The sequence below is a fragment of the Eubalaena glacialis genome, chromosome 1 (genome assembly GCF_028564815.1).
Source record: "Eubalaena glacialis isolate mEubGla1 chromosome 1, mEubGla1.1.hap2.+ XY, whole genome shotgun sequence".
NCBI classification, from domain to species: Eukaryota; Metazoa; Chordata; class Mammalia; order Artiodactyla; family Balaenidae; genus Eubalaena; species Eubalaena glacialis.
This window is the reverse complement of record NC_083716.1, coordinates 32,942,035-32,954,789: the sequence shown is the minus strand read 5'-3', so window position 1 is coordinate 32,954,789 and position 12,755 is coordinate 32,942,035. Positions and strand designations below refer to the sequence as shown.

The 12,755-nt window shown below is 48.5% G+C and overlaps 1 protein-coding gene across 6 annotated transcripts in view; it reads right to left on the bottom strand.

Moving 5' to 3' along the window:
• Positions 1 to 12,755, bottom strand: part of SORBS1 (sorbin and SH3 domain containing 1) — a 246,539-nt gene that overhangs the window by 30,549 nt on the left and 203,235 nt on the right. For 3 of the 6 annotated variants that reach the window (XM_061170051.1, XM_061170255.1, XM_061170109.1), the window contains 3 exons: positions 8,241 to 8,413; positions 5,501 to 5,586; positions 2,325 to 2,492 (listed from right to left, as the gene is read on the bottom strand). In XM_061170051.1, the coding sequence (XP_061026034.1) occupies positions 2,325 to 2,492; positions 5,501 to 5,586; positions 8,241 to 8,413 (427 nt within the window). Of the gene's footprint in view, positions 1 to 2,324; positions 2,493 to 5,500; positions 5,587 to 6,247; positions 7,712 to 8,240; positions 8,414 to 12,755 lie in introns of all 6 variants that reach the window. The other 3 variants (XM_061170177.1, XM_061170321.1, XM_061169987.1) reach the window with 2 other exon arrangements.

The window sequence follows — 12,755 nt, the reverse complement described above, 5'->3', positions numbered from 1 at the left end:
ACGACAAGTTCACAAGAGAAGGCCAAATGACCAACGTTTTAAGCACAAAAATTTCAGTGATTCCAATTTTAAAAAGTGGGGGGACGGGGGGGCTGGTTGACAGCCAGCTGTAAAGCTGTATGAACTTTAAAAAAATTTATACCAAAATAGCACGATATTCACACTCTGAGCGGCAACTGAGTTCAGGCAAAATTATATCAACCGTCAATTAAATTAATAAAACCCAACCATTTGATGAATAGCTAGTGGTGCCTCTGTCACTCAAAAGATAGAGACATGAATATTAATCAGTTCTCAATTAAATTTATAATTATTAAATAAAAATTGTATAGGTGTACAGTTTACTATTTAATTTGTAAATTGGCTTAGGTCAACCCAATCGGGTTGGTGAAAATTTTTTTTCATCAAAGGGAATCCATACATTATTCAAGATTGAGAAACACTGATTCCACTGAACTCTTAAGACATATTATATGAGTCATATTGCCTATACAAAGCATCATCTCCTTCTTTATCTTCCTCCATCCATCTATCTTTTCCTCCTCTGGTTCCCAAGGCATTGTGTTACTTCCTACAACAGAGGTAACTGTTCCGAGGGTGCCTCTTCCACTAGACTGCCAGCTTCCCAAGGGCACAGTCTGAGTCTCGTTTCTATCCCCTCACAGGGTCCTGGGCAAATTAGTGGTCATCCAAATTCTACTGAATGGTACAGAAGTACATCTACATAGCCTGGTGCACCTGAGACTCATTGGTCTTTACTGTCCCATGTCTGTCAGTTGACATCTAGGGCAGTGATTCTCAAAATGTGGTCCCTAAACTGCTCAGAGATGCAAATTCTCAGGCTCCGCCCCAGAATCAGAAACTTGGTGGATGGGGCCCAGCAACCTCTATTTTAACAAGCGTCTAGGGGATTGTGACACACTTAAGTTTGAGAACCTCTGCTCTAGAAGGGAGGCAAGGCAGGTTAGGCAGAGTTTGCCTGCCTCTGTCCATGGTTATTGTGCCCTGGTTGCATTTCACTTGCATGTATCATCCACACGTGGGGTAGGCAGCCCTAGGGTGCCTTTGCATGTTCCCATCTTCTCCATCACTCACAACCAGGTAGGCCTGGGAATGAGGATAACCCATCCCTAGAGCCTTCAGAACAGGGTGGTATTGAGGAGCCGGAATGCTGAGGGCTGGCGGTTGTCCTTCACTTGCATCTGAGTAACTCCTGCTAATTTCTGCCTCCTCCTTATTACATTTTATTTTTCTCTATCACCTTAGAGTCTCTTTCCCCTCCCCAGCTTTCCTTCTTCTAGTCTGGTTCCCCCTTTTCTCTCTTTGTTACAGTCACCTTCTATTTCTTTAAAAAAGAAAACAAAACCCAAACCATTTGATGAACAGCCAGTGGTGCCTCTGTCACTCAAAAGATAGAGACATGAATATTTAATTGGCTATTACACTGAACGATTATACAACTGTATATACTTTGGTGTCACTGCCCCATTTCCCCAATCCTCCCCAAGCCCCAGACACACAGGCTTCCCTGAAAGGAGCTAATCTTCAGCAGGGCTACTTAAGGATCACGTGGCAAAACAAACGCTGATGCAAGATGCAGCATTTGGCCAGCACAAGAATTTCAATATGTTGACCTTCACGCAGGAGGCCAAGGCCTGGATAAAATCACTTCAAAGGCTTGTACTTCTTTGTTCCTTGTATAATATTAAGTTTCATAATTTCAGCTGAGAAATGTCAAAATTAAGGCAACAAAGGATATCTCTCTCAGAGAGCTCTTACCCTCCATGGCTTACCCTAACTGCAAAACGGTTTGGCTTTCAAAATTCCTCAATGAGGCTTCAGCTCTACTGAACACTTCAGTCAATTAAATCGTCGTAGGATACCAAGTGGCAGTATTGCATGTAATACAAGTTTCACTAAACCATCTCTTCAAAGAAGAACCTCGTAATTGTCCACACCATAGCTACTAATGCATATGAACTAAGGTATAGGTTTCTAAGCAAAGTGCACAGGCAACACAGTCTCATGATAAAATGCAGATGGAGAAGACCAGACTCATGAAGGCAGCCGATGCTCTAAGGCATGCATTCAGGATGTGCGCCAGCAGATCCCGGTCCCGCAGCCAGGCATGCTTGGACATACAGAGCACAGGACATAATGGGAATCATGTCCACCGACCAGCCAGAGAAGAGCCAAAGCAAGCCTAAGGGAAGCCAGGATGACAGATGCTGTTTGGAGAGGTAATCTGGCCTACAGAGGGCAATGCCGAGGGAAGGCAAATATTGCTTTGGGTCAAGCAGCAGATCGAGGTGACCAAAACAGACCTCTGACCCAGATTTCCTTTTTGCTGTATCGTCTATATTGAGGAGGTCCCCAAAGCGCTCATTAGTGATAAATTGATGGTGCGTCGGAATGACGCCCGTGTGGCGTCGAGCTGCAATATCGGCTTCTTCTTGCTCACGCTTAAGTCGTCTCTGGTCCGCTAAAAGTTTCTGCCATGAAATTGCATAAAATGGGCTGTGAATCATCTGGTCCAGGGTATTGGAAAACTGCCAACAAAAACAACTAAGGAAAAAGGTGCTGGGTCAATAGGGAGGAAACAGATGTTGGAGGGGCTTTATGGCCGCAACTGCAAGGTTCCCGCTGTAACCACCCATGTGCGCTCTGTGTAGGGAGGAGACAGCGCTGCAGGGAGAAACCGGGGGAGCATTGGGATGCGGGGAATGCTGGGTCCCATACGGTTACGCTGTCTGCAGACTATCTCCCGGCTCAGCCAAAAGCCTCCTGCCTCCTGATACAAGGCGGCCAAGGCCAGGGCATCCAGGGGGTCCGTCCGGAGCATTCACGCGCATGGAGCATGGTGGGAGGCTGGAAGTGCTATCCTTCCCTCGCTCAGGCAGTGATGAGTTCCCATAGTGGGACCAGGGCTGGCTGATTCCTCCGGCTCAAATCAGGCTATTAAAACTGCTGTGGGCTTTTACTGTGTGGTTCTATGGCAAGCAGGTCATCTTTGTGCTTCCTATTCCTGCTACTTTATGCTCAAGAGAGTAGAGATACCCATTTCAGAAAACGTGGCACCCCTTCTCCTAGGCCAGCCAACCCTTCCTCCGAGTACAATTGTTAGGAGGCCTCAGCACGTGCACCAAAGGCTATTTATGTGACTGACAGAAAGCATCACTTACCTTGTACTTCCTACTTAACTATTTCTCCCTTAGGTGAAATGAAACTGAGTTTAAGGGAATGAGGTAGACTATAAATATAGGAGATGAACTAAGAATAATGGTACCTGGGTTTAGAAGAAATATTCTCTCCTAAATTAAGGAAATAGTCATCTATTTCTATTTTTAAAGGCCTTTTAAAATAATTAAACAACGTTGCATTTAACTAAATGTCCTCATTGCCTACCGAAAGGACCCTATGGAAGAGAATTTTAATGTGTTTTCTTACTCCATACCAATCATACCTTCCTGGGATTAATATTCTTTGCAGGAAAGCATTGATCAGAACTGATCATTCTGAGCATTCTCAATAAAGCATTAGTCTTCTCCCAGCAGGTAATTAAATGCCTTAAGTGACACCTAGCCCCAAAGGATGGTGGGCCCATTTTTCTATTCTTCTCCAGGGTCTACCAGTAATAAAGCAATAACTCGTCAAATGGCTGTGGGATTTCCAGTGCTCAGGTAAGTTGTGGTAAAGATTAAATGAGAAAAGACATGAGAAAGTGCTTTGTGAAGCAGGTAGAGCCCTGGTTTCCAGCTCTGCCTCTGGTACGAGGTAACTGGCTATGTGGCCCGAGGCAAGCCACTGCCCCGTGGCAGTCCTTTCCTGGATAAAACAAGGGAATTGCCCAGATGACCACTAATGTCCCTTCCAGGACTGACAGGCTCTTGTTTTCTGAAATGCCATTATCATCAATGTTAATAATAAGCCACTTGCATGGAAAAATGCCAGGACTGGCATTCCCTGAGCTGGGACATGTGAGTTGTTTCTGTAGCAATGGGAATGGACAGATGCAAATGGAGCAGAGCTCCCTACCCAGTGTGTGTGAATCCGACCTCAGCAAATCCATCATTCCCATAGTTGAAACACATAAGCCAAAAAACAGGGATAAAGACCCAAGGACCTGTGAGCCAGCGTTATTCAGGAAACAAGCTGCTCACCCTCTGAACTGCTAAACCAGCAAAGTAAAATCTGCTTCCCACGTGGTAGGCAAGAATTCTATCACAAAACCTTCCATGTTGGATGCTAGGGTTTATACTCCTGAAATGGAATGTCACCTTCCCGCATCATAGCAGGCCAGGCTTCGATAGGTAGAATCTTGTATCTCAGTGACAGTGACAAAAAGGAGTCTGCTCTGTGGCCAGATGGACATCCATTGTGAGTTTTTCACCTTGTTATCACAAAGAATTCTGTCCATCAAATGCTTGCTCCTGTTTCTTTTCACAGACAGGCGCAAATGTCTTACTGAGCACTGTCTGTATTGTGTCCGGAGAAGGGCAGAGCTGTGGCTTCATTTGTCCTTTGTCTCTCTAGCTGGCAGCAATGATTGTTACCCACCAGCTCTCTTCAATGTCAGCCTTACCCTAAATCCTTAAGGAAAATCCCCCTAAGCTCTGAAACCACCTCAACAAAACAGCACAACACAGAAAAAGGGCTTCAGACTTTACAGGGAAAGGGACAGAGTTGTATACATATGAACACCTTCCCTTGCTGCCACCAGGTTCAAAGCAATTCTTCCATCTCTTCATTGCAAGAAAACACTCATCAGAGCTTGTTTAAGCTATAGGACCCTTTCTTCCGGGAATGAGAAGACTAGAAAACACGCCTCGTAATAACACTTCATCACAACAGCAGCTTGTGATTTTGCCCATTTAGCTGATGTGCAGAACTACCTCTTCCTAAATCCCAAGAGAACGTGTTCCTTTCCTGGCCCCGTCAGTCAGATCACTGCAGTACAGACATTTCAGTAGCTGCATGACAAGGTCTATATCCTGAAGTTCTGGGTGAGAGGGGTTATCAACGTTTATTGGGGTATCTCTCTTCTTCTGAGTTAAAGGCAACTTCTTCAAACTGTTTTTATAAAATGTATCATGGGCATTATTCTTTTTCAGTTTCCTCTCTCTCCTACTGCACATTTCTCAATATGAACTGTGCTTTGTGCCAGTAGAGGATGGATTTCCCTGGAGAGTAATAAGGCGGGGGTTAGGGGGAAGGACTCTAGGTTCCCCTTAAGAGGCACTGAATGCAGTGGTGGGCAACCTCTTTCTGAACCTCCCGGGCAGATCTGGCATTTGGAACTCAGCACCTTGGGGAAAATCAGTCCTACTCTTTGGAAAAGTGGACTAGAAGAGGAGTGATTGAGCTCATGTCATATAAAAAGTCACCTGTGAAAATCCCAATGTTTGCTTCTAACTGCTAGGCCATGTCACCTCCCTGAATGTCTACTTCCTTCATATTTTTATCTGCACAAGAACTAAGAGATTTCAAAGGGGGAGATTACCTCTTTATCATCATGACGTCTTCGAATAAATTCTTCTGTGGATTCCAAGTAATCAGCTGGTATAAAATGCCTTGGTGATTCTGAATCTTCAAAACAATAAAGTAAAGTTAAAACAGGCAAAGATTTAGTGGGAAACCAGATTGGGAAAAGATTTCACCTTTCATCCATGACAAATATCAAGTTTGTACCGTCGTTGTTTGGTGGTCAGTATTCAAATTCTGAAGGAAGAAAAACCAAATGCCCTCCCTCCCGATTTTTGGATTTACTTGTGAACTAGTTTCATACAAAGAAAACTAATCAGAGGCAAAAGGTGAGCAAAGACAGGACCGTCTTTGAAAAGTGTCCCTATTAAGAGGCGTGCAGGATCTTACAGGGACACACACTGTACACTCACACACACATACACAGGGCCACCGAGAGAGGCTGCCTCTCAAAAAACCTCAGGGTGAATTGGGATTGGTGTGAACTGCAAGGGGTTCAGGAGTTCAAATGAACAAATTTCTCAGATGAGCTAAACGGCCAATTTTTCTTTCGAAACAGAGTTTGGTGGTTAGTCTAAATGACATGGGGGATCTGTTTTTTAAAGAAGTGCAGCCACTATGAGCCATGATTAATTGCCAAGCAAAACAAACAGAAAACAAAGGACGGACCAGAAAATGAGCACCAGGGGCACACGGGAGGAGGGAACAAAGCAAGCGGAGTGGAGAGATGGGAGAGGTGAGACTGGGCAAATACACAGAAGGCCACCTCCGAGGGACGTTCCCAGCTCACTTTGGGGGTTGTTGTTCCTATCCAGGCTGTGGTCTGAGCACGGCAGAGAGTTCCCATTACTAAAGGCCGTCAGGCAGACCTCCGGGGCCGCGGGTCTCTCCTGAGGGGGCTCTGAGATCCGGCTCAGCCTGGCCATGGTGTGCCGGGAAGACAGGCGTCTGGGAACCAAGGGCCTCCCCCCGGAGGGGGGCTCGTCCTGATGGGGCTGACTGGGGGGGTCTGGCTTCTGGCCCGAGAAGTCCCCGGGACAAAGCTGTCTGGGGGGATGCTGGAAGGGCTTTTTCAACCGAAAAGGGAGGGGACTCATTAGGTAGATGTTCCTGAGGAGCGTGCCCTTGTCCCCTCTGGGATCCGGGCGCCAGTCGGGCCGCCGGGAGGTCTGCTGCTGCTCGTGCCTACGGATGGTGGTGAAGCGGGTGTAGGAGGCCGGGCAGGTGCCCTTGCACTTGTTGAGGCGGTGTTTGGGGAAGTCTCCGTGAACGCTGCCGCTGCTGCCCTCTCGGCTGTCGCTGGAGACGTTTGAGCAGCGGTCCAGCTCGTCCGAGCAGGCGGAGAGCGGCTCGGAAGGCACGAGGCCCCTGAAGCCCAAGGTGGGGTCCGCCATCCGGCTACACGCCGGCGAGGCGTAGATGCCCCCAGGGTTCAGCCCGCCCACCTCCCTGGGCCGGAGCTTGGTTGACTCCAGGAGGGACTCGGCCGAGCGGGCAGAGGTTAGGCCGCTCCGGGCCAGCATGGGCGTGGGGGACTTGCTCAGCCTGCCGGACAGGTCCAGCGACGGCATGGACCGGGACCGCTGAATCAGCTGCTCGAAAGCTGTGATGCGGGAGGAGACGGTGTGCTTGGGGATGTGCTCCGAGCCTTCCTGACTGGGGCCCAGCTCGCCCCTGGCCAACGCCAGGCCGCTCCTCTCGAAGTGGGAGGCAAGATCCCGCACACTGGAGGAGGAGACGGACCCCAGGAAGAGGCCGGCCCGGTTGATCTGGTGCATATCTCGGTAGAGCATGGTGAACTGCGGGCCAGCCTTCCTCAAGAGTGGGCAGGGCCTCCTGGCGCTGGTGCTGTACTCCTGCAGGCTCATGGTGCTGCTCGACCTGCCGTCGTAGTCCCGCCGGGAGCGCACGAGCAGGTTCTCCGCGCTGCCCCCCACTTGCGGGGGGAGGCCTCTTTTGGAATCATTCAGAGGAACCGAGACAAAAAGGTTCTCACAGCTCTGAGCCTTTTCGGATGGCAAGAGGACGCTCTTCTGATCCTGCAAAAGAGCGCTGGGAGCAGAGAGCCTGGGTTTGAACTTGGAGGGGAGGATTTCCGAAATGCAGGCTTTCGCAGCGGACAGGGGTTTCTTGTGCTTACACCCGGGGCCTAACGCACTGCTAGTGTGAACCGCTCGGCTATGAACTGAAGATGAAGAAATCATGTGAGCATTCCCACCTTTATGATCCACTGGAAAGCATGCAGAATAAAATAAACAGACCCATTAGGTTAAAGCTGAAAGCTGCTACAAAAAAAAAAAAAAAAAAAGGGAGAGGTAACATGCTCATTTGTCATAAGGGGTTTTTTGTTTTTTGTTTTAATTTCCAGTCGATGTCCGGAAGCAAAATAATCTGTGCTGCAAAGCAGGTGCAAAGATGCAAAGAAAAATGGCCACCCTGCTAGAGTTAGGAAAAGCTCAGCTAATTTCTAAGAAAAGGGAATCAGAACAAAAAAGAGAGAGATGCTTCAAGGAGAGCAAGGTTGGGGTTCAAAGGAAGGGAAACTATTCATACCAGAAAGAAAAATGGCCGGTGAGAAACTAGGGGAGGGGACTAGGAGGGCTCAGTGGCCTGGAAATGGATCTGAACAAGTCAAAACTTATCCCAGTAGCTGGAGGTTCACCCTCGCTGCCATCACCCCAGGAATGGGTGTGGATGGGCGAGAGATATCCTGATAGCCGTGTGGATGGGCGAGAGGCCTGCAGGCTTCGCCCAGTTACCTTTAGTTGAGGCCGAGCTGGATGGCCTCTTGAGCCCACTCAGGCCCTGGAGAGGGATATCTCCTCCTTCCAAGACGCTTTTATAAATCTGCCTCTCATTCTCCAAGCTGGTAAGATCCCCGGGAGCCCCATCTGATTCCCTCTTCACCGCGTGGAAGTTGGAAGAATATACACTGAGAACAATGAAATTTTAAAAGAGAGAAGAAAAAAAAAGAGAGTAGGATTTAGTATTTTTAACAGTTTTCTAAAAAAGCACATTACCAGCTGAGGACAAGGAAGCACACTTCCTGGCATCCCAGCCAAGCACCGTCCCTTCTAAAGGGCATTCTTACTTAGACATAGCGCTCTACAGACAAGGCAGGCCCACAGGTGCCCCGGAATGCTCAGGAATCGTGTCTAAAGAGCAAGGTGCTCTATTTGAGATGACTGCCTTGTGTTTTAAAAGAATAACTCTGAGAAACACTGCCTGGGGATGGAGGGCAGGAGGGGGGCCAGACAGGAGGAGGCTCTGGGGGCCCAGTGGTTGCACACAAGATGGGACAGTCGAGGACATGAGTGGAGCTTCTGACATGTTGCCAGCCAGAGTTGGCCATTTCAAGTCCACCACCTGGATTATTTTTCTGGGTTGTTCCTCACAAGTGCTTTGACCAATGGAGCATTAAAATCAACAATGAAAGGAGGTGGCCCAGCTGCCTTGGGTCTCCAGGAAAATCAGCCCCCAGGTGCAACCGGAAGCTGGGATTCTATGTATTCTTATCCCATTCACTGCTTTCAAAATTTGTATTCAGCACCTTATGACATGTATTATGAGTATAAACAACTGCTTGTTTATATCCTTCATTTATTTTTATCTTGTTGAAAGTCTAGGTATTTTTGCAAGTTACCACAAATCCTTTTTGGAATGAGGTGGGGCACAGAAAAAATTAAGAGCTTACTCGCTGAACCCTCCCCCTCCCCTAATTCCAGTTTTCTATGCCCTCCCCCACCAACACACTGACATGTGGGCACGCGCACACGCGCGTGCACACACACTCACTCAGATCAGTGATGACCCCTTTTCCACAAAAGCACTCAGGCTCCTGCTAGGCTGCTTTTCAGTTCTACCAAATTCCATTTACCAGTATCAATATGGAATTTTTCCAGCTCTAAAGATATAAACAGCTTGATGAAATTACTTCATCCCAATATTTATTATGAACATTATCAAGTGGAAAGAAAAGTTTAAGGAATTACAATAGTGAACACCCATATACCACCCCCAACCTAGATTCTACAAGGAACGCTGGGCTGCATTTGCTTCCTCATACATCTGTCCGTCTCTTTCCTTCTATCCATGCATCACCATACAGTCATTTTTATACTTCCCGCAGACTCTGGGTCCCCAGAGTTACACACAATGACGGCAACAGCAGCCGTACACCCTGCTTGGTGAGATGGCCTATGTGCGGGGCACTGTGCTAAGTGCCCGATGATCATTCTCTCTTTAATTCCCACGAACGGTCCTACTTTCCCCATTTTCAGATGAGGACGAGGCACCGGGAGAGTCAGGCACTCATCAAAGCTGGCACAGTCAGTGGACGGGTGGCGCTGGAACTTGAACCTTGTCGTCGGGCACCACCGACGGTACTCTCGGCCGCTCTAACGTTTCCCTACCACCTAGGAGGCAGCACCTTCCCAGAGCCCAGGCTCGCACATCACGGGGAAACAGGGCTTAAGAATGCTGGAGCTCCGTGTGCGTCATCACTGCTGAGTGCCACCTGCCACGAATGCACCCCCGGGACAAGCGTATCCAGAGCCAGGAGTCAGAAGTGGAAAAGAGGTGGAAATTCTGTGGTAGGACAGGCAACGTCTCCACCTCAAAGTAGGCAAGTTCCCTGGAGCAATTCCATTGCTTCCAGCACCGGTAACACCCCCTCCCAGTCACCACCACTTCCTGGGCCCTTGCCACGTGCCCGCCACTGCTTTAAGGGCTTCACGTGCTCTATTCAGGGGACTGCCAGGCTATCAGGGCTCTCCCAGGACCCTCCTCATTATCTCTGGCCTAGGTCAGGGGGTCAAACCTCTTCCCCTTTCCTCGGCCAAGACAGGAGAACATTATTGGGAATCTAAGGGGAAAGAAAACCAACCCTCAAAGCTGAGAACAAAAAGCATGTGAATGATGGGAATTCCCTGGTGGTCCAGTGGTTAGGATTCCACGCTTTCACTGCCGAGGACGCGGGTTCAATCCCTGCTCAGGGAAGATCCTGTGAGCCCAGCGGCGTGGCCAAAAAAAAAAAAAAAAAAAAAAGGGCATGTGAATGAAGTGAGTCTACATGCAGCCCTCCAGGGTTCGTGTCTCAGAGAGAGGCCTCTGGAAAGGTCGGGATGGGGGAAACACTCTTTATTTGCAGGTGCCCACTAGACTATCTCGGCCACGAGTATGCTCAACAAATATCTGTGGAATGAATAAAAGGTCACATTTTCTGAAAGTAAAAATTGGCACATAAGGATATGCTTTGATTTGTGAAATTATATATTTAGAAATTCTTTTACAGGTATAAGGATTATATCACATTCACTGAGGGCTCTTAGCTCCTGAAATCAGTGACCGTGGAGTCATCAGAGGGGTGGAAAGAGAAAAACTACAGGGAATTAGGACGGCCTGAGCTCAGGCTGGCTGTCCTTACTGGTGCCCGCCTGGTCCCTGCCGGGAGGTGCCCACTCTCACCCGCAGGCTCTGGGACAATGGCTGCACCCATGCTGCTTCTGGCTCTCCTGCTTTTGCCTGCAGGTGGCGTTCACCGACGCCACCCAGGTTCTGATTAATAAAAACCGTCACCTCTTGCTAGAGAGCTGGAGGACCCCTAAAGGTGACTTGCAAGGTTGTGGCACTATCTGCCAATTTAAATAAAGGTAAGCTCTTCTAAACTGGCTTTAAGTTTGAATTTCACAATGAAAAACAAACCTGCCCCTTTTCTAAATTTCCCCCTCACTGTCCACCCTCTTCTTTTTGGCTGCATTTTCTGATTTTGTCCTTCAGTTTAACCACATGTTTCTCCTTTTTTGTACAACCTCAACTAAGATCCATGCATAGATGTCCTTGAGGCTCACCGACCAACAGCCTTTTTGGGAGGGGACAGTCTCTAAAGCCCTGCTCACCTTGGTCTGGGGTTATCAGATCCCCCTCGGCACTGGGGGAGTGCCTGACGGCAGTTTCTATTCTGCTGTCCTTCCCCTTGAATTGCCTCAGCCTCAGTCAGAACCTCCCATCCAATCCTCCCTAGTTCCTCCTCACTTTGTTTGGTGCTGACTCTCGGCCGTGACCAGCTGCCTGACCCCATACCGCCTCTACCGCACCAGCTGTCAGAACCTCCCTCCCTCCCGCCACTACCCCACCTCTGGCTTTACTCCACCCGTTATCACGATTTTTTCCTGCTTCCCCACCAGAACAACAAACCAGCACTCAGGAAACCTCTCAGAATGGATTTGCTCTAGCCAATTGTTTTCTTTCTGATACCAAAGCCAACATGATTTTTCCACATGTGTAACACTTTGCAACTGAGGGGCTCCTTGTTTCAAAACAGTATCTAAAAGCTCTTGACCAATGTTTTTAAATATATCATCTCCATCAGACCTCCTAATGTTGGAAAGGCATATCATTTGTCCCACTGTCCCCAAAACCGAGGACCAGAGGGGTGAAGGCATTTGCAGAAGGTCACAGAGTTCCTGGGTCTTTGCTGTGTTCAAACAGATCAGAGAAGATGGGAAAACGAGCCAGGCTGATGGAGAAAGGCCCGATCAGGACTAACAGCCACCAACTGCTTCACAAAACAAGTCAAATTCAGAAGCTCAGCCCTCAGTAGCCTGAGCTGAGCTGTTTTCGGTTCGGAAAGAGCAAGCCGGGTGGGGGGAGGGGGGACAGTGCGGAGAACTCACCCTCTGGCTGAGATGCAGAGCTGGCTGCTGAGTTTCAAGGGGGATTCAATAAAAACACACTCACTGAAAGGATAAAGTGAGAGAAGAGAGCAATCATCTTAGGCCCAACTGTTTCAATCATGCTACCAGGAGGGCTCTGGAGGAGACAGGCAGGGTCCTGGCAGGCTGTGATTCCAGCCCGGCTCCAACGAGGAATGTGATTGCTGAGGCAAACCCACTCTGTTTAAAAACTTGGAAACAATCTGGTTCTCTCAGCCTCAACTTCTTTCATCTGCAAAACTAAAAGGTGCAAAGAGACTGCCCATGAAATCCACGCTCAAATCCGTAATCTATGTAGACCTTTCTTTTGAGTTCCAGACACAGACATTTAACTGCCTTCTAGACATCCTCACCTACATGGTCCTCAGGCATCTTAAACCCAACCTGTCCCAAACCAACCCCAGCTCTGTTCCTCTGTCTTCCTTCACCCAAGCCAGAAAGCCAGGGGCATCAACCCCCTCCTCCCTCCCCTTGCTCCCCAGACCTAAGCAGTCACCAGGTCCTGCTTACTCCCTGCCCTTGACACAGCTCACATTAATCCTGCTCTCTCCCTCCCGGGAC